At 44.8% G+C, this 22,433-nt stretch overlaps 1 protein-coding gene and 1 pseudogene across 2 annotated transcripts in view; both read right to left on the bottom strand.

Moving 5' to 3' along the window:
- LOC139439137 (probable E3 ubiquitin-protein ligase makorin-3) overlaps positions 1-4,480 on the bottom strand; it is a 37,088-nt pseudogene extending 32,608 nt beyond the window's left edge.
- Positions 1-22,433, bottom strand: part of C6H10orf90 (chromosome 6 C10orf90 homolog) — a 230,509-nt gene that overhangs the window by 82,771 nt on the left and 125,305 nt on the right. For both annotated transcript variants that reach the window (XM_058298148.1, XM_058298147.2), the window contains exon 4: positions 15,623-16,703. In XM_058298148.1, coding sequence (XP_058154131.1) covers positions 15,623-16,703 — 1,081 coding nt within the window. The remainder of the gene's footprint in view (positions 1-15,622; positions 16,704-22,433) is intronic.

The raw sequence follows: 22,433 nt of genomic DNA, 5'->3' as shown, positions 1-22,433 counted from the left end.
AATTCATAATTAAATACCTTCCCACAGAATTTCAGGCCAAGATAGCTTCACTGCTGATTTCTAACAAACACATATGAAAGAAATAATCTCTCTCAGAAATAGTAGAAAGAACGTTCATTTTATAAAGCCAGTATCATCCTGATAACAAACCAGTCATTTTAAAGAAAATGACGTAGCAGCATTGCTCATGAACATAAATGAAAAAAAAATCCTTAAACAAGTAGCAAATAGAATCCAATTATATATTATATATAAATAACATATTATATCTATATTTAAATGTAATATATAATAAAATATAAATAATAAGTTTAAATATCCTGTAAAGGATAAAAATCATAACCAAGTAGTTTACCTTAGAAATATACAGGTGGCTTAACGTTTGAAAATCAATGTAATTCCCCATAATTATAAAATAAAGGAGAAAAAACAAATTATAATCCCAGTAGTTGCATAAAAACCATTTGCCGATATTCAACACCCATGCATGATTAAAAAAAACTCTCATCACAACTAGAAACAGAAGGAACCTTCCTTAACTAGATAAACAGAATCTACCCTTAAGTATCTATCTATTTCTATATAGATACATATTTTTTCTAAGCCTACAGGAAACAAAGAACTAAGGCTAGGATATTCACTTTCTCCACTTCTATTCAACATTTTACTGGAAGTTCTACCTTATGCAATAAGGCAAGAAATAAAAGGCATCGAGATGGGAAAAGAACAAGTAAAACTTCTCTATTCATTGACAACATTATAATGTATATAGAAAATACTAAGAAATCTATTTTTGAAAGCTATTATAGGTATCATGTGCTTTAGTAAGGTTGCAAAATTTAAGAATATTTAAAGTGTATCAAATTCAATTACATGTCTACATATGAGCAAAAAATTGGAAATGAAATTAAAAAATACTATACATTTCCAATAACATTCCAGACAGAAAATAAGGATAAATTTCACAAAATACATAATAGATCTCTATAATATGAAAACTATAAAATATTGTCAAGAGAAATTAAAGATACATGCAACAACATGGTAGAATTTCAAAAACAGCCTGAGTGCAAGAAACCTTAAACCAAAAAAAGAATGCTTCATTTGCCTCAATTTATACAGATTTTAGAAAACACAGAGCTAATCTAATAGTGACTGAAGAATAGGGGTTTCCCAGGGCTGGGGATAAGGGAAGTCTGACTGCACAGGGGCCAAAGGATTTTTCTGAGATGATGGACATACTCTATATCTTGATTATAGTGTTGCTTACATTAACATACACATAAAATGTGTGCATTTTAATGCAAGCAAATCATACCTCATATTGATTTTTTAAATAGAGTACATATACGACCAAACTGAGAGAGCAACATTAACCTATTAAAATTTGAAAGTATGATGGTAATCAAGACTCTTGCTGCCTAACTACTGTGGTAACATATATTTTGAGTGTCAACAGTTCACACTTAGGACTATCGAAAAGATTCCCCACCTTTCAAATCCATAGAAGGTAGCAGAGTAGTTTTTGTGACTCACACAATATTCAAGTTGCATGAAAATGTCTAGGAGGAAATGATTGCATAAGTGAGGGAAATCCTTATACAAACAAGCATCCAATATATGATTGGCATTTCCAACCAGTGGAGCAAGATTATCTCATCACTGGTCTGAAAACTGGCAAACCATTTAGGAAGAAGAGACCCCAGCCTTCTACCACACAGGGAAATCTATCCGGAAGAATTGCAGATCTAAATGGAATAAAAGTCCTAGTGGGGGTGCTAGCCTTTCTAGGCTGTCAACAGAAAAAAGACTAAAAAGATAACAAGAACTTCTGAACATCAAAAATTACCATCGACAGACATGCTGATTAAATGTTACGTAGCATCCTGGATTGGATCCCTGAACAGAAAAAGGTCATTAGTGGCAAAACTGGTAAGATCTGACCACAGTTCGCAGTTTAGTTAATACTGCTGTGCCATTATTAGTTGCTTAGCTTAGACCAGTGGTTCTTAGTCTCTGGTGATTTTGCTTCCCAGGGGACGTTTGGCAAGGTCTGGAGATATTCTGGGTCATTACAACTGTGGGGAGAGGGGCAGGCACTACCGGCATTAAGTGGGTGGGGGCCAGGGATGCTGCTAAAAATCCTTCAGTGCACAGGACAACCAGCTCCCCCAAGAATTATCCAGCTCCAAAGGTGAACAGCACTGAGGTGACCAGTACTAACCCTCGTTTAGTCCGGTAGACCCTGACAGTCAGGAAGTCAGGCGAAGGGTATGTGGGAACTGCCTGTACTATGTCTATAGCTCTTTTGAAAATCTAAAATCATTTAAAAATGAAAGGTTTTAAAAATTACCATAAACAGCATTACAAAGTACAAAAAGATATTTATAACATATATAAAAATTCAAAAGAAAGACAGCAATGCATAGAGAAAAATGAGCAGAGCAAATAAAGACACAATTTTCAAAAGAATAAATACAGATGTATAAAAAACATGGAAAACTTCAGCCTCTCTATAAAAATGCAAATTAATATGTCAAAATATCATTTTTCACTCAGCAAAATGGAATAGAAATTTTGTAACGACAATAGCCAATGCTGATACATGTTCAGGGAACTGGTATTTATAAATTGATAGTGTAATTTGATATATGGTTATAGTGTCATTTGAAAATCTTTATGTAAATATTTTAAAATTGTGTCTATCTTTTTACCCAGAAATTCTAGAAATTTGGCTTAAGAAAATCACATGAAATGCTCACAAACACTTCTTTACAATGACTCTCATCAACACATTGGTATAAAAATATAAAAATGGTAACAATCTAAATGTTTAACAAGAAAGTTCTTAAAAGCAAATAGCTTCTGAGAAATCATTCCATGGAAGCCTATGCAGCCATTGAATGATTAATAGGGGATTATGTAGGACATGCAAAGAAGGTGACAATCCTTTGTTGAGGAAAGCAGCTTTCTAGAACAGTCTGTTTTCACATGATTCCCTTTTTGTTGAGAAGGGAAGAGTTAAGCTTTCATGGATTTATGTGAGAATCCAAGTAATATAGGGAGGATGTACTAAACTGGTAACAGTGCTTTTCTCTGGGTAATAGGATTTTGGTTGACTTATTATTTTCCTCTTTTTGCCTATCTGTATTTTAATTTTTGTGATGCATATGTTTTACTTTTTCAATAAGGGAAAAAAGCAGTCAGTAAAGCAAAGAAGAAACTGAGTGCCTTCTCATGGATCCCGTTAACCCTAGAGAGAGACCCAATGGGGCCACCACCAGGGCAGGCTTAGGGGTGGACAGAACTGGGTTTTGCCACACCGAGTAATGGCAGCACACACTCACTGATATCCCAGGAGCATAATGCATGTGGTGGCCCACCCTCCCAAACACACTGCGTGGGGAGGTGTCCCACTTGCCACAGCTCCTTTATAATTTCTGAACTGAAAGGGGCCACTTGTTCTCACATGTGCAGTGACATTTCTGAGGGCTCAGGCCAGGATGCCGCATGAACTCAAAGTCATTTGTTCACTCTCTACACAAGCCAGCTTGATCAAAATACTGAAATATGCCTCCATCTTCAAATGACAGAGCTATTCGTCTGCTTTGTGTTCACCAGCCACTTGACACAATCTTCCTCCTTGGTCAACTGCAAGTTGAAGGCCTTTCAATTTAATATCCTGCCTGCAGGGTCAGCAGATTTTAAGTCAAACTATATAGTGTTCCCCTTTATGTCATCCAATGTGTGTATTTATACATGGGTAAGATAAGATAGAGCCAGGATGGTGCTTTGCACACCAAGTGTCACCATAAGGCCCTGTATCTTTGTTGGAGATGGGCCTCAAATTTGCCTCCAAGTATTCTAGCAAATGAGAGAGAAACATTGGGAGTCCATGGATCAAACGGCTGAGAGTGAAAAGCTAGAGCTGCTCAGAAGATGCACCTCTGGGAACCAGGAGAGTGGAGACATCTTTCCCGGAGAGGCTCACCTAAGTAGCGTTGTGTAATATTTTCAATGACCCACATGCTTGGATGGCGCAACACTGAAGCATGATTAAAATATGATTAAAACACACAGTTCTGCAGGAGACCAAACCAATGCTGACCTCATATGCCAATGTTTCAACAAACTGCAAAAATGATTAAGAAAAACTGAATTTGTGTAGATTTTCATCTTCAACTTCTGACTCTACAGATCACCACCACCTACTGGGCTAGTTTCTTAACTCCTCACCTGGCCCATGACTTTTAAATTTTCCACAGGACAGTTATCACAGTCATCAGAGTGGACACTGGAGGGAGCAGATCCTAACCTTAGGTGGCACAACAAAGGCTAGGTTCTCTGCCATGGGAGCACCTGTGCTGTGCACCTGCCTGGAGCACCTCACCCGGCCCTCGGACTTGAAGAGCCCACCAGGACCCCTAAAGAGCTGGCTCAAGGTGCACAGCAGAAGGGACAGGCTGCCCTCCAGCATCATGTTCTTAAGCAGTGGGGCACTGATCCCAGCACTGCATATAGCAGGGCATTTTAGAAAAGCACCCCAGTTGGGTCCCACACCCTCACCTGGCTAAGCACACCTTGTCTGCGCTCAGTTAACACCCCCTGCGTTTCATGAGATCACTAGAACGCTCTGAGATGCTCCTTATCTGGACTGTGGTCCTTTTCCTGCAGTGATGCTTTGACATAACTATGACCTAACACTGCAAACAGATGGGCACGTGATAGCAACAGGAAAGACACTTCTGTTTTAACAACTACTTTGACAGAATATTTGAAGATCATCTTAATGCCCTACCATCTTCAGGTCTTTCTCATTCTCCAAAGTCAGGCAGTCGGTAAAGCTGAAAAGAAGACCACATTTTATGGAAAGACTTGCACTTCTGCTTGAAGGTAATTGGGAAAATAACACATCTAGTCAAAGAATTAAACACACCATCTATTTCTCACAGTGTTTTCTATTTCCAGGGATCATCTCTTTCTGGAATACTTTCCTTATCAAATTCTCCTTGCTATTATGACTAAGCTGACTTCTGCAGACGGCTCAGGTGATACTGGAGTTTAATGCTAACTGCACAGTGTACTGAACCCCCACTATGCACCAGCACTGCTCAGTGCTCTTTGGGTAAATTACCTCATAAAGGACACATGGTAAGGGACTGGAAGAGTTTGAAATCAAACTCAGATGTGCCTCTTCCCTAAGCCTACACTTCGGCGAGGGCCTCTTGATGATCATAGTTTTTCCTTCAATATATAGACAGTAACTCTGCAGTCTCCTAATGTCAAAAATTGGACATGAGGTGCTCAGCCTTGAACTCATTTCTCTCAGTCTGCCCCTGGAAAACCTGAGCAAATGGCCCACATGGCTCCTAAACCACAACTCATTTGTACAACTGAAGGGGCGGCTCAGACAAATAAAACAGACCCTTACTCCAAGGAGCTAACTGGGGAAGTGAAAATGGATTCCAGGGAATGATCTGACTATCACGTTTAAGCTTATTGGGGAAATGAAACAATTCCATCAGGACTTTTATCAAGAGTTAAATATGACAATGAGACACTGCCTTGTACCCATGAAGACGGCTCTTATTTTAAAAATGGAAAACAAGTGTTGGCAAGGATGTGGAGAAATAGAAACCCTCATACTCTGTTACTGCGAATACAAACTGGTACAGCCACTGTGGAAAATATTTTAGCAGTTCCTCAAAAAGTGAAACATGGAATTCCACAGCAATTCCACTCCTAGGGCTGTACCCCAAAGAACTGCAAATCAAGGTGCAAACAGATACCTGTTCAAAGTGTTCACAGCAGCATTCACAATAGCCAAAACAAGGAAATGACCCAAACACCAACAAAGGAATGGCTAAACAAAATGTGGTATATTCATACAAGAACAGATCATTCAGCCATAAAAAGTAATAAAATCCTGATACATGCTACAACATGGATGAACCTTGAAAAGCATTATGCTAAGGGAAACGCCAGACAAAAAAGGACAAAACCTCTATTATGTCAATTACATGGAATATCTAGAATAGGCAAATTCATAGAGACAAAGTAGATTAAAGGTAAGCAGGTGCTTGGGGGGGAGGGGGATCATTGCTTAACGTGGGTACAGAGGTGAGGAAAATGTTTTGGAAGAAGATAGTAATGATTGTTGTGCAGCATTGTAAATGTAATTAATGCCATGGAATGGCACAATTAAAAATGGCTAAAATAGCAAATACTATGTTATATATATCACAATAATATTTTTTGAGACAATTTACATTTTCTTATATCAAGTCTTCAAAATATCACAATAACATTTTTAAATAAGAAAAATATAGTTATAAAAACAAATCTTCAAAATATTTTTGTGACATTGTTCATGTTTTCTCTTTCTTAATATTAAATTTAGCCTCCTGGAGGTCAATAAAGCAATTACCGGCCAACATGATTATTCTTACTGAGTTCCTGGAGACAAACAGTATTTTGAGACTTTTCTCCCTCCATTTTAAAACCAAGGAGTCTATAGTTTTTACTTTATTTTCACAAAACCTACCTCTTGCAATGACTCTTACATGTCTCTTCATCCTTTCCCCGCCGGAGAGGTTTGGGAGCATGGCCACTGGGAGAGGGGGTTGAGGGAAGGACACGCTAGAAGCCAGGGATGCACCAAGGGACCCTGACATACTCATGGGGCTTTGTTGGGTCATCAGAACAAGCTGTCCTCCTCCCAGCACACATTCACTGGCCTCTGCTCTGAGCTCGGTAGCTCCCTGCTGAGCTGGAGAGTCGAGACCCGTGACCCCCAGGGGGCTAGAAGGATATTTGGGCACAGCGTGGCCCAGTGGATCTCACTGGGGGTGATTCTGTCCCCCGGGGGACCCTTGGCAATGCCTGGAGACATCAGTGTTAGTCACAACTGGAGCTGGGGAGCATTGGCCCTAAGTGGGTAGAGGGCAAGGATGCTGTGACACATCCCACCAAAACGGAGCACAGCTCCCTCCAAGATGTCATGGCGCTGAGGGCTGGAGAGAGAGGCAGCTCTGCAGGTGGAGGGCACCCAGGCAGCAGGGCAGTGGTCAAGGTGAGAAACAGGACCGTGAAAAAACGTTCCCCCTCACTAGGAGTCATGGAAACGCCAACTACAACCACAACAAGGTGATATTTTTCATCTTGAGATGTGCAAACATCTGCAAATTGACACCTCACTGTGGCCAAGCATGTAGGGAAAGGGCCTCCGCCACCCTGAGGGAGGAGCTCTAGGCTTGGTTTCTTCAGGAGCATAATTTGGCCCGGCTCATCAAGAGCCTTGCAAGGGGTTGGTACTCTCTGGCTTAAGATGGTCTTTGACTTAGACATTCCATTTCAAGGATTTTTTCAAAAAGAAATAATCCAGCACACAGAACAGCTTTATACATCAAATGTTCTCACTGATATTATTCCACAAAGTGAAAATTAGTAAAAATTTAATTGACCAGCAATGAAGGAAGAGTTAAAAAGCCTCTGATAGATCCATAAAAAACATTATTTTATAGTCAATCCAAGTTATATTTGTAAAGTGCTAATATCAGGAGAATGTTTATGGTGTAGCACTAAGTAGGGGAGACCAAGAGGGAAATTACAAAATTAGGAGGATCTCAACTTTTACAAGAAATATGTATATATTTGCATGGAGAAAGGATGGACGAAAACATAAAAAATTAACAATTATGTCATTAATTGCTTTTTACTATTCTGCATTTGTTATTCTTGGTTACCTATAATATATTTCACAGTTAAGAAGATATATATATTTGCGCAAAGAAATTTTGTGAAGAAACAGCTAATGAAGACTTGAACAAGGATAGTGGCCGTGGGCATGGAAAAGAGATGAACATGGAGAGAATTGGAGATGAATTTGTTTGACATCACCAAAGAGAGGGAAGATGTCAAAGATCACTCCAGCTTCTGAGCCTGGGGTCTGGGAGGTGAGATGACCATTAGCAGGAACAAATCTGAGCAGAAGGCTGATGACATCAGCCCAGGATACACCATCAGAGGGACCATGGAAATATGGTTAGATCACATGGGCAAGAAGTCTGGAGCCCCCACTAACTAGCTGTGTAGCTCTGGAAAAATTCACTTTATCTCTTTGTATGTCTGTTTCTTCACCTGAAAAACAGAGATAAATAATATACCTACTCCATGAACTTTTAGGGAGGAGTAAATGAATTAAAGCCCATAACATACTCCATCAACCAATGGATAAACAAAAAATGGTATAGCCACACAATGGAATATTACTTGGCCACAAAAAAAGAATGAATGATACATACTACAACATGGATGAACCCTGAAAATATCACACCAAGTGAAAGAAGCCAGACACAGAAGGACAAATATTATATGATTCCATTTACATGATATGTCCAGACTAGGGAAATCCAGAGAGACAGAGCGCAGAGAGGCGGTGGCCAGGGGGTAGGAACAGAATGGGGAGTGCCTGCTTATGAGTCTGGGGTTTCCTTTTGAGGTGATGAAAATGCCCTGAAGATGGTGGTGACGGCTGCACAATATTATGAATGCACTACCTGTCACTACAGGTAAATTCTATGTTCTATGTATTCTACTACAATCATCATAAAATACCTTGTAAAGCACCTGGAACAGCACCTGGTACACGGTAAGAGACCAGTAAGTAAGAGCAGCACCTGGAGGCGTTGTGGTCGAAATGCTCCCGCCCCAGCCAGGCCTCTAAATGTCAGCGCCCCAGGCCTCTGCGCCCCTTGTCTCTCTCTCCCCCTGGATGTTCTCACACACTTCCGTGGCATAAAACACCCGTGGTGTGAAGAAGATTTCCCAAACCACAGTTCTAGCCCGAAACGTTCTTGTGAGCACCCGACGCAGGTGCCCAACAGCCAGCTGGCGTGAGTCCCGGCGGCCCGCCGACCGCCTGCCCCCCGCCTGCCCGACGGTGCCTGGGCCCTCCGCTGCAGTCTGGCCCTTCGCAGGTCTCCCCAACTCGAATGGAAAACGTCCCCCGGACACTCCGACCCGAAACGCAGATGTCACCCCCGGCTCTCCGTGCCGGCCGCCTCTGCGACTGCCGCGGCCCTCAGGGCTGGCTCCTTCAGCCACCCAACCCCTGCCTCGTCCAGCGTCCAGCCAGGCCGCCACTTCCTCCTCAGACATTTCCAAGGGCCTGGTGCCCCAAGCTCTTACGGAAGAGCCAAGGGGAGCTTCTGAAATCCTAAATTACACCCCGCGATGCGCTGCGCTACACTGGCAAGCCTCGTTCCGGCCTGCACCCCTGCACCCCGCCTCCCACCTCGGCAGCCTCGCCCGTCACCTGCTCGTTTCCCTCCCGCTGGCCTCCCCAGCACCGGCACTAACCTGGCCCTTCCCGGGCTCAAGCGGCCATGCCAGCCGGCCCCTCCACTAAGGCCTCGGGGTAATTTACCCAGGGAGCACTGAGCGGGGCTGGCGCGTAGTGGGGCTTCAGCTCACAGGACTTCAAAGCCCTCCCTGAGAGAAGTCCCTGTGGCCCTTCCCACGGTTTACAACGGGGCTCCCCGTTACCCTCCGTGGCTCCTCACTTCCCCTCACAGCCCTTACCACAACCTGTCATGACGTACATTTTCTAGGGCCCTGCGGGATGTTGGCTCTCTACCACACTGTCTCCTGCACGGGACACCGTGACCGGGGTGCGTCTCAGAATGGGGAGCCACGCCATGCAGGAAGGTGGTGACGGCGTCGGTGTGAACCGAGAGGAGAGCTGGAAGCCCCCACCCTCCCCACACACCCCACGCCGGTTAGGGAACGGGAAGCAAGAGAGCACCTGAGAGTCAGAAAGGTACTCGTGGCTCAGGAGGTGGAGGAGAAGCCACAGGTTTTGGAGGTCAAGGATCAGCATCTCTCCTTAAACACATGCTAAGAGTCCACCTGAAAACTGGCTTGTCTGGGCAGCTGTTGTCATTGAAACCACAGACTGAAAAGCAGATAAAGTACTAGATGAACAGAGAAGAACACAGAGATATTCTAGTCCAGTTCTCTCATTCCACAGATGAACACAGAGAGTCCTTGCGGAAAAGTGATCTCCAAACTCATCCAATGAGCTTACTCTGGACTTAGGGGTGGAAACCTTTTCCAAAAAGGACCAAATAGTAAGCATTTTAGGCCTTGTGAGCCATTTAGTCTCTGTCGCATCTACTCGACTCCGCTGTGGTAGCAAGAAAGCAGCTGCAGACAATGCATAAATGAATATACATGGCTGTGCTCCAATAAAACTTTATTTACAAAGACAGATCGCAGGCTGGGTTTGTCTCCTGGGCCATTTTTCACAAAGCCCTGGTCTACACCTGATGCTAGAGGCCAGGGTCCATCTTAATTTATCAGCTGATTCTAACATTCCCTGGCTTATCTTGCTGTTATTAATAAAACAAAACACAGAAACAAATGCATTCCTTCCAAGTTCTTCTCTTATGGCTTCTCAAAAGGTAAGGAAACATCATCATAGGCTTGCTCACACGGTCCTCAGCAACCCACTTTTCATGAGCAGGAATGTGTGTAGTCAAGGAGTAAAGGTTTGCCATGGGCAAACAAAGCTTCCCATCAATTCTGGAAGCACAATCAGGTTGAGGCAGCCTCAGGAAACCTGGGGAGGGGGGACCCACACTGTAGGTACTTCCAGTTACTGCAGGGCTAACAACCCATCCAACCCACTGGCTGACTCTGTCGGTTCCAGCTTCAAAGCCTATCCCAGGATGTGACCACTGCTCAGTGCCTTCCCTATTGCCAACCTGGTTCAAACTCTTCCACTCCTGGATCACTGCCCAATCCATATTTGTTGAGTGACTGAACAAGGATCAAGGGTGGGAGAGTAGAATTCTTCACCATTACCTCACAGGTGCTAAGGTCTATTGCCCCACACCCCCATCCCAAGGTCTAGTCTAGTAAGATCCTTGACCTGTTTTAGAGATTTATGAGGCCACAGAGTGGAAGGAGTAGACTGAAGGGCAGAATGAAGGGTAGATTGAAGGGCAGATCACTGCGATGGGCCACTTAGATCCCCCTTCGGGAATGAAGCACTTTTACCCCAGCTGCTGGGCATGCTGCAGGCAGACAGCCCTCACAGTCTACCCTTTAGCAAGTGCCTGGCTGAAGAGGGCACTCACTCAAGCTCACATCCCCTTCTCTGGGAGTGGAAAGGCCAGGTTCCTCCTCTTCCCAACTTAGAATAACTCTGAAGGGTCATTCCAAACTCAGAGCTCCCCAAAGTGAGGGCTGAGGCCCTTGCGACGACTGCATCATCCAGCAACTTCTCCCTCTGCCCAATCTTGCCTCCTTCCCTTCCTACCACTCCCGGACAAATGACCTGCCCATTTAGCTCAGCATCTGATTTCCAGGGAACGTAAATAAAGTTTTATTGGAACATAGCCATGCTTCTTTATGTACGCACCATCTGTGGCTGCTTTCTTGCTACAACAGCAGAGTTGAGTAGTTGCTACAGTGATTGTATGACCTGCAAAGCCTAACACATTTCCTATTTGACCCCTTACAGAAAACGTCTGCCAACCTCAACTCTAGATTATTAAAGAAAAATCACATTTACAAAATAAGGGTTCCTCAAATGGGTTCTGACCCCTCTAAGAAAAGGCCCTCATGGAAATGAGGGAGCGGAGTCTTATGCAGACCTGCACCTCACAGATAGACAAACATGTGTACAGATAATCTCTTATTTTTCCTTGAGTGGCAAATGCTTTTTCTAAGAAATAAGCCTCAGTCACTTCTACTGTGTCAGCTCATGCCCTAGGGACACTAGTAGACATCTGGTGATCTGGCAGAGATTTCTTCCTCCCAAATCATTCTTGTCTTTAAACTCCACTGGGGTCTTCTCAGATCAACACCACCATAAGCCATGCACTGGCTGGGGAATTCCAAGATAAAAGATCCACCATAGAACATCACTATTTGGGGCAAATAGATGTGGGCAAACAGCATGCTCATTAGTCCCTTCTCCAAGAGCATCTACCTAGACGGCTAAGGAATGGGTAAAGATCTCGGCCACAAATGCAAAATGAATTTGGCAAGAGTTAATGTATTGAAGCCAATATTGTTTCAGGCATGCAACACCCAGTGAGGACAGAGTCATTCAGATCAATATTGCGTATTCCATAGCATACAACAAAGGGCTGGATTTCAGGCTGGGAAGAATTTCCGAGCCCAGAAATTCTAACTGCATCAAATGACATTCTTATTACAATTTATTAGAAATTATTTGGGTAGCTCACTCTCCTAATAGATTCCACCAAGATAACTAACCTCCAAATACAGGAATTACTCCTTACATCCATGATGGTCTTCAAATATCACCCTTGATAGCGACAGTGGTGCTGGGCCCACCACCATCCTAACTGCACTGCTTGCGGCTGTTATGGAGAAGGGCACAGCAATGGGCCAGGAGACAAATACCTTGGGCCATGCTTGGCTCTGGCACTTAACAGCCGTGAAGACTTAGGCCAATCATTTCATCTTCAAGCTTCATTTGTCTCTTCCACAAACTAGGGACAATACTAGCCTTTTTACAAAATGGTTTGCATTGTTCAAAATAATGGATATAACCCAAAGTTCAGAACGTAGGAGGGCCATACATGCTGTGGTTATTGATATGACAATCATAATGATGACAACGATAACAACAATGCCAACAATGATGATGAAGTTGCTCCTTAAAATATATTGAGGGATTTGTACAATGCATACCTAGCACAGTACTGGCAGGATGCTGATTAATAGAGGAGATACAAAGATTCAACATATAGGGACTGAGGAGATGGGGAAAGAGGAAGCCAATTCCTAAACCCTCAGCCTCTGAAGAACAGGTACTCATAAGTCTGTTGGGATGCTATGTCCTAGTGGACATGGAGTAAGTGCACACATGAAATGTGTGTGATCTTTCTGGGTGTATGTTATGGAGACCCATTCAAGAATACAATTTGTAGGATCTTCTGTTCGAAGAGCTAACTCCTAAAATTGCCTCTACTCGGTTGTAGAATCTTCCAGGATGCACCAATCAAGAGGCTGAATGTCGGGAAAAGAGCCTATTAGGATGCTGTTCATGGGTTATCTTGGGATCCGTCAGAGAAAAGAATCAAGTTCAGTAACTATGAAGTACAAAGACTGCTAATAGCACATGTAGCCACAGGAGGCTGTCAAGAATGTCTCAGACAAGCTTCCATTTACAGACTGGAAAATACAAATAGTTCCTCCGAGTTTTAATGAGCATTGCCACTGTCTGAAGGCCTTTGCAGCACGGCTTTTGAAAAGCTTTGTCAAGACTGAAGGTCAGTAAGCTCATCCTTAAAGCGTTTTGTAGAACGTGTTAGGACAGATTGTGGTAGCTGAGAGTCGATGATGAATTGTGCTTATACATTTCAGGCAAGATTTCTATAGCATAGATGTGAAGTGCTTTCTTGTCATCTGAGAAGAAATACATTCCATCGCAAATTAGTTTCTGAGTGAGAGAGTATGAGTGAGCACAAGGATATATGTGTGATTGTGTGTGTGAGTGGGTAAAAGAGAATGGGCGAGAGAATGTATGTTTGTCCACATCTCAGGCATGTGCGCCAAACCCAGGAGTCCAAAGTTCTGTAGCTCTGGACTTCGTGACTGAGGGGCCCAGGTGACACAGATCCTCTTTCCTCACAGATTCCAGCTCAAACAGAGCAGAAATATTTTTAAGCTTGAAGGGAATCTTCAAGAACACCAAATACCATTACTTCTCTGTCTACTCAGATGAGTAAATAAGCTCTGAGAGTTAATGTGGCTTGTCCAAGTTCACCAAGCTAGAAAATAAGAGATCAGCTACTCTCAGAAAGCTGTTCAAGACTCGGCCTCTTGGAATTGCTTTCCTCTCAAACGGGGGATGAGGCCGCTCAGGGGCTCCCCCTGTGGCTCCTTGGGGTCGCTCACTATTCTGAGAGAAATCAGCTCTTGGGAAATAAAATTAGCATCCACTGTTTGCCCAAGAAAATCAATCACAAGAGGAGTCCTTTCAAAAAGTCACAATCAAAAAACTCTGTGCCAGAGCCAAAAATAATTTGGGGGAACTTTTTCCATTCTTGCTCCTCTCCTCTGAGACAAATGTTTGAGATCTGGCTATTGTTATGTTTAAAGATCCTTTGGTGAAAAACTACTACATATATAAATCCAAATTATTCTTTCACATCATGAGGCATAGCATGAGAACAAGGACGTGCTTTACCTTGAGGAGTACACAACAGTGCAGGTTGGATACTGTCAATAAGGAAGCTGAAGACTTTGGTTTGAACACTGCCTTCAAATACTGGGGGGGTTGGGGGGGGTGGGCATCTTTGGAACACTAACATTTGCTTGCATTTTCCTTCTTACCAAAAGTCTGTAGGTCTCAGAGGCATTTCAGGGGTTTAATCAGCCTAAAAACCATGTCAAGTTTGCTTTAAAAATCTCTCAGAGCATTCAATATACATACACTTGTTAAAATTAATTACATCATTTAAAATTTCCACACTCATTATAGTTTAAAATGATTTACAGTCATTTTTATTAATTAATAGAGCTTTAATGGACAAAAGTTGTGCTGTAAAATTATTATGTATATGCTGCATTTTCAATTTTACTACTATCTTTAAATATTTTTCCCAAGTGGAAACTCACCAATTCATAAACCAGAGCCTCTCACGTAAAGTAAAGCTGAAAGCTGGAAGTTTATGCAGTGTGGGAAAGAAATCTGGCCTCTGGCTTAGGCCACGCTTCCTCTCCCCTCTCTCCCCAGAAAGGCAAAGGGTTCCCAGGGCTGCTGACCCCCAGAACTGGGCCTGGCCCTGGCAAGGGCAGAAAGAGCAACAAATCCCAGCCAAGCTCCCTCAGAAGACACCCCGGGGGCAGAAAGCTGTTGCGGCTGCCGTTGGGCCCAGAGACCCCCTGGCTTCTCTCATCCTAGGGGGAAGCGGGATAGTCATTCTTGCGTAAGTATTCACACATGCATGCATGCACATAGGTATACAAATACACAGATAGAGTGAATGCCTGCACATACAACACAATTATGTCTATTATATACACATATAGATGCATGTATTTTCTACATTTTATAAAAACACATACTCCATTATGGATCTTTTAGGTTTCTAAGGCTGAACTATAAATACCAGCCCTCTGACTGAAAATTAAAAAGTGCGGAATTCGGGACACTTCCAAATTAAGCAGATATTTGGCACCAGAGAGACAAAACATGGCCTGCATTTTGCATTTCTCTGTCTGTTCCGGAAAGGCGCAGGCGCCGTCTAACTCACTTCACCCAGGGCTGCGTGTTCTACGAGTTACGATGAGCTCTGCTGAGGACCGAAACGGGAGGGAAGGTGTGCTGTAGCCTACAGAAGTCCCCTCGAGGAGAAACGCCCCAAACGCCCCAAACGCCCCAACGCAGCCACCAGCGCTGAGCGCGCGCCGTCAGCGTGGAGCAGAGCCGGGCGCGCAGCCCCGAGAAGCGTCTCTTGGGACGCGGTGCGGAGAAGAAACCCACTTGGCGTCCGCCGTGGCGGGCTGGGTGCCCCCTTGCCCGAGGGCACGGGCCTGGGCGGCCGGAGCCCGCTCCTGCGCGCCCGCGGTCACTCACCTGCGCCGTAACTCCAGCCGGGCACGCGGATGCACAGTTGGCTGGCCTGGCCGCGGGTGTGGAAGCGGGTCAGGGGCCCTTTCCCGTTGCGGGCAGAGACGCGGCCAGGGCCCACCGCTGCGGATTCGGAACCCCCCGGCGGAGGAGAGCCGCTCCGCGGGCGCGCGTGGCACCCCAAAGGCGCGCGCTCCAAGGACGGGTCTGGCTGCAAGAAGGCGCCCTGCAAGCCCGGGGGCCAGCGCGGGGCCAGGGGAGGCGGGCTTTCCCGCGGGGGCGCTGCGGGCGCCGCGCCGTCGACTCCACCTGCTGTTGGTCCGCGGGCACTGCAGTCCAGGTGGCGCGAGACGGCGGCCCTGCGCGGCGGGGGGCTGCCGGGGGGCGGCGGCCCGTCTAGGTGGTAGCGTGCGTTTGGACACTGCTGGGAGACTTGGAGGTGCACACAAGAGCTGAACACCAGCGGGCTCTTGGCTGACCGCGAGCTGCCCGGAGGCAGCCTGTCCTCGCTGTCCCCCTCCACGTTGGTGATCCAGTACTCGTGTCCCTCACCCAGCCGTGCGGGGGCTTCGGGGACCTTCAGCCGCACCACAGAGCCATTGCTGAAGAATTCCGTACAAATGAAAGCTGGGCGGTGCCGGAGCGGCTGGGCACCACTGGCCGCGGCGTTGGGGTCCCTGAGCAGGGCGTCCTCTGCCCCGCACTGGGTGCACAGCGGGTCCCCCACGGTCTCCCACACCAGGGTGCTGGTGGGGGGTCCCACGCGCCTGGCCGTGACGGTGATGGAAGCAAACCCTTTGCGGGGACCGCCGCCCAGGGGCTCCTCCTGGGGCAGCAGTTCTGTTCCGGGGCCTCGCCACTCTGCGGAGTCCTGCACCCCTAATCTGCCGGGAAGTAGCGCAAACGCCCTCTTCACGTCGACTCTGCTGTGATCAGCCAAAGATCCGTGCACGGGACACGCCGCGGGCTGGGCGAGCGTGGGCGGCCTCAGTGCCGCGGCCCCGTTTTCGTTTGATTTTGTCTCATCAATCATCTGTGAAATGACGATGGATGAAATCATTTTTGTATTTTGCGATGCCAGAGTCTCCTGCAAATGGAAAAGAAAGACTCCAGTTATTGGGGCCGTCCACTGTAACACGGGCATGCAAGAGGCTCCAGAACTAGGTTCCTAACACTGGGGCTTTCTCCTCCAAGGTTTATTCTTAATGCACTTGAAGCCATCTCTAAGCATCCAAGGAGGCTGGAAACAGATCTGTTTATGAAAAATCACACTCTCAGAAAATAGCGTGCCTGGTGAACAAGCGTTCTCTGCTGGGTATCTGTTCTTAGCTTACTTAATTATGTATGTGTCAATGGGGCATCATCAAACTTCAATAAATTGCCTCCAGTGGCACCTGGATGCAGGGTACAACCTGCAAGGACAGTGAAGGCAGAACTCTGGAGGTGGCTGGGACTGAGGGGCATCATTTATGTGGGCAATGAGCCAGGGCTCCCACATGACGATAGCAAAGGGGGTCCCGGGGAGCCCCCTCGGAACCCCCACCTCCCTCATGCAGTCTATGCCTTTGCTGGGTTAGACTAATCCACCTGCTCCCTGCCGCTTGGCACGACAGGTCCCTGATATTCACAGGGAAGTGAATATCAAAAGCCTATACTTTTCCATTGCCCAGACTAAAGCTGACCACGATAATCAGGTGATTTCACTTATCAGAAGGCCGAGGGTTTGGACGGAGACAGGTGTGGCTTGGTGGCATTGCAACGTTCTGCTGCAGAAACGTGAGGTGCAGTCAGGTGTTGAGGTGTTTCATGCTCCCAATCAGCAGACCGTGTATCCTACCAGTAAATTAGGGCATTGTGCTGTGATTTCAAACACAGCATCTAACCAGGTCAAGACCAAGAGATAAGCCTCTTCTGTCTTCCTGTTATCTATTTTATTTATGTGCAAAGCCCCGCAGAAAACTACACAGAAGACACAATCCCCCAGGACTTACTGAATGCTCAGGGTCCTGAGCCCCCACGTTGACATTCCCTATGATATGTGCTTACAATGAACACATGCGTGAAACTGTAGAGAAGCCAAAATAACATCAGCTACTACCAAACTTTCACTGCTTGCAAAGAATCTTTGTCTTGAGAGCCTGAGGCAGGCTTGGTGCTTAAAGCAGCAGTTCTCAAACCCCAAAGTGCATGAGAATCACTCAAGATTATACAGTTGCAGGATTCTCAGGGCCCCAGAGATTCTGTTTTCAGTAGGTCTGTGGGTGGGACCCAGGCATCTGCACTTAAAAAAAATTTATTGTGAAAACATGTTATGTATAACCTAAAATTTCCCTTTGTAACCATTTTGAAGTGGAATTACACTGGCAAAGTTGTGCTACCATCACCATTCATCATCAAAACATTTTAGTCACTTAAACAGAAACTGCACCCATTAAGCCATAACTCCCCATTCCCCTCACCTCCAAGCCCCCGGTAACTGTGAATCTATATTCTGTCTATAAGAATTTGCCTACTCTAAATATTCCATATAAATGGGATCATACAATATTTATCCTTTTCTGTCTGCTTCTTTCTCTCAGCATAATTTTCCAGGTTCACCCATGTCATAGGATGTATCAGAACTTCATTCATTTTTACAGCTGAATAATATTCCATTGTGTGTATAGGCTGCAATTAGCTTATCCATTCATCTGTTGATGGACACTTGATTTGCTCCCACCTTCCCACTAGGGTGAATAGTGCCACTATGAATATCAGTGAGCACCTATCTGTTTGTGTCCGTGTTTTCAATTATTTTGGGTATAGACCCAGGAGAGGACTGGCCAGGGCGTATGGTAATTCTATGTTTCAATTTTTGAGGATCCACCAGGCATCTGCCTTCTAACAGATATTCCTGGTGATTCTGATGTAAAGCTTCTGGGGAGCACACTTTGAGAGACATGGACAGATTTGGCGGGGGAGGGGACGGGGGGACGGGGGAGGGATGGGCTGGCCTGCTCAAGGCAGTGCTTTTTGGAGGGGAAGAAGGGCCTATGCATGCTGGGAGCGGCTGGGCTTTCTCCTAGGAAGTGATAAACAAGCACAGGAACATTTTTCTTTTCTTCAAGGCAGGATAATATTCATTTACGCAAACAATTTAGTGTTTTCCTCTTAGCTAGACACTTGATGCTACAAGTCCTCATGGCCCAGTAAGAAGCAATCCCAGCCAAGGGCGTTAACATTCCTTACTGCTAGGCCTGGGACAGTCATCGGCTTTTCTTTCTTGTTTATTTATTTTTCCTTGTTTTCCATGGCAAATCTCCATCACCTTACACGTGGTTATTGTTGAAAGATGTGTGAGAAGCTGCAAATTCAAAAGGTAATGAGATGGGGACTTCATCCAACTTCATTCAAGGTGCCGGGTTGTTCTTCTTCCAGTGGAGATAGAGGAGCAAGGGAATTCTGCACCTTGTTAGGCAGGGTCTGCAAGCCCCTAACCAGCAGGAAGTAGCTACAGAAGAAAAATCATCTTGCTTCAGCACCCCTTTAAGATTAAAGGTGTAGAACTCTCTGAGGAGGAAATGAAGCAGGCTAATAAGATAGGGAATTAATAGTCGGATCTGGAACCTGGCAAGAGAGTCTGCTGGAGGAACTCCACCCCCGGGATTCTGTTACCTAGAACAAAGACTTCTTCCTGGAAACAAGGAAAAGTCCTGGATGCTCTCTAGGAACTTTATCATTGGATCCTCACTAAGGAATTGATAGGTGGGGTAATCAATCAAAACAGCAAACAGCTGGAACCCCCTCCCCTTCATTAGCAAAGGGGCGGAATAATTACCAATTTAAAAGCAAACCTTGAGGCTTGAGTGCTCTCTTGCCCTGCTCTCCTGCCTCTGGACCTGTTCCCTCCCTTCTTTGTGCCACTTTCGCCTTTTTTCCTCTGCCACTGGCCACGCAAGTAACCCTGAGGATTTATAATCTATAATGGGAAAATGTAGCTTGTAAATTAGCCCTCTTCATCCATTTTCATCCCCTTCCTCACTACCTGGGATCCCTGCTCTGTTATTTTCTGTTATTTTCTCCCATTTCTCTTCTCTCCCTACCTGAATAAATTACTGGCCTAACTCAACAAACAAACAAACAAACAAAAAACAAAAAAACACAAAAGGTAAAGAGAGACAGAGAAAGAAGCAGCAAAGGATAGGAGAGTCATTTCTACCTTTATTTCATTTTCTTAAAAGCAAGTTATTATAGCTATACCTTTCTCTAAGCAGATGGCCAATGAAAGAGCATGACCCAAGAATGCGGAAATCCAACCTTCCCTTTGAGCCTGACTAACTCACCCTTCAGAGTTTACCTCTTTGGGGGAGCTTCTGCTACAAATCAAGCTCTTCCTGAAACCCTATTCTGGGTGGGCCTCCTGGGCAGTGGTTGCACCTTAGAATTACCTGGGGAGCTTGCAGATATCTTTCAAATATTACAGCAGACTTCCTGGTGGTGGGACACAGGCATCAGTATATTTTAAAGATAAAAATCCCTAGGTGTATCCCCCACTCCCCACCTCGATACACATTCACCCTCACTTTTCATGGCTGTGGTTTTCATAGGAGGAAACTGAAGCTCACCTGCCTGTTTGGGTTGGTACCGATCCCTTCCACTTTCATTAGATTAAATTCTGATGATAATTGTTCCTGCGTACCCAAGGAGGTGCATAATCAAACCCAGGAGGAACGCCTTTGAGTGAAGGGAAAAGCAAATACCCATCTTGGAAATGGTGCAATATTAGCCTTATTTTATAATGCAATGTTTCTCAAAAGTGTTTGAGTCTCCAAAGAAAAACATCTGGACAAGGAGGTGTTAAAAATACAGATTCTGGACCCCACCCTCCTCAGACCAAGGTTCACTCACAGTCTGTGGGACAAGACCTAGAACTTGTAATGTTAGTGAGCTCCCAGAAAAGCCTTATGCACAGACATGTTGGAAAGGGTGCTGGGCCAGGACTCAAACCACCTGGGACCCACCCTGAACCTGGGGCTCCCAGACAGGCTAGCCGACTTTGCTCAAGACCTTGATTTCCGTAGCTGTAGAGCAAGAGAAAACGGAGATGATGCTTACGGAGACTCCAGGCGTTCTTGTCCTCTAGGCTGCCCAAATCAAGAGGGAAGCTCAGCCCTCAGGCTTAGAATCCCACCAGAGCTCTGGCCCTGATATAAAGCCGCTAGAAACAGAGGGTGTGTTTTTAGGAACTAGTGAATCGCTCTTGGCCCAAAACAAGGACAAAAAAGACCCTGACTTTGGTAATGGCCATGCCTGGACGAGAGGCAGCCCCACAGCCAGGCGCCCACAGTCACACAGGCTGGAGAGCACCCTGGGGCAGCACTGGGGTGCAGGAGGACCAAAGTGGGGGCTGCGGAGGATGGGGTAAAGAATCGGCCATCTCTTCATGATCTTGGGCCTGGCGAGTGGGCCTGTGGCTTTGACCTCACCAGGTCTACGAGGGTAGAGCTGTAATGAATGGCATGAATTTGAAGTTACTTTTGAAGCTCTGGAATTGTTCCACATGTCAAGGTGACACTGTTCTTGGGGGATAAATGCTTATGGCAACCCAGGTGCAAAGAAAAGTAGATTTGTCCTCTCTACCTCACAGGGAGGTGATGGAGAAAAAAAAATGTGGACATGAAACTGCTTCTCACAATATGAAAATCAAAGTTGTTACTACTTTTTCTGTGATTCAGCTGATATCAGTGGCTATATGATATAATCAATCTTATGGAGGAATAAGGGGATTTTATATATCTTTCAGTGGAATTTATAATGAATGTCTTGAGTTTATTTGAATTGTATAAATGAAAATAACTCATTACATAGCCAATAAATTGAAATGGTGTTGATGCGAATATAGAATTAGTATAGTTTTTTCAGATGCAAATTCCGTTATTCACAACATAGTCAAACCACCTATTTATTCTCTCAACAAATATTTATGGAGTGCCTGCTGTGTGCCAGGCACTGTGCACGGTCCTGGGGGGAATCCTGGCCTCATGGATTAGCAGCCTGGAGGGCAGCGTCAAGGTCGAGCAGGTAATCCAGTAGCCAGGACAAGGATCTCTAGTTTAAACACAAGTATATTTTTTACAGGGATTTAGCCTCAATTTTGACAAAAGTCACAACCAATAAATGGAGAGAAATTAAAAAGCAAACACTGGACTCTTTGAGCTTCAATAAAGCTAGTTCTTTAGCATGGGACGTTCAATTTCTCAAATCCTATTTCCTCCTGGAGATCCACTGTATAATTAAAAAGCAGGTCCAGCTCTAAGATTGCAGCACATCACTTTGTGGCTAGCCGTGCCGAGTCTGGGAAACCAAGAAAGAGATAAGGAGAGGGACTACTTGATATTCCTAACTCAACCTACTACTTTTTCAACAAGGCAACTTTTCTTTAAAATATAATCATATCTTTTACATCAAATATCTTCCCCAAAGTAAGCTGTTTTAGACTGACACTCTGTCCTTTAAAATAGGTCAACTAAAATCTTTGTAAAAAGATTTCTTTTATCTAAAATAAAAGTAACTGGTGTATGATTTGATTGACAGGAAGAAGAAAGTAACCTCATATTTAAAGCAGAATGTTCAAGGTTGAAGAGAGATCAGATAAATCGGTGGATTTTGTGTCTTGCTTTGGTAGGAATCCATCTGCTTCCTGACCACCGCATTTAATACTCATATTTTTACGTTTTCTTTCTCACCTTGGCTGCTTTAAGATATTGATTTCTTTTAAATGTTTCAAACGTGATTTTGCAGTGCCGGTAACTGCTTTCATCGTTTTGGGCACTTTATT

This window comes from Dasypus novemcinctus, chromosome 6 (genome assembly GCF_030445035.2).
Source record: "Dasypus novemcinctus isolate mDasNov1 chromosome 6, mDasNov1.1.hap2, whole genome shotgun sequence".
Lineage (NCBI taxonomy): Eukaryota > Metazoa > Chordata > Mammalia > Cingulata > Dasypodidae > Dasypus > Dasypus novemcinctus.
Note: the sequence above shows the minus strand (reverse complement) of the source record. Positions and strands in the feature narration are given on the sequence as shown.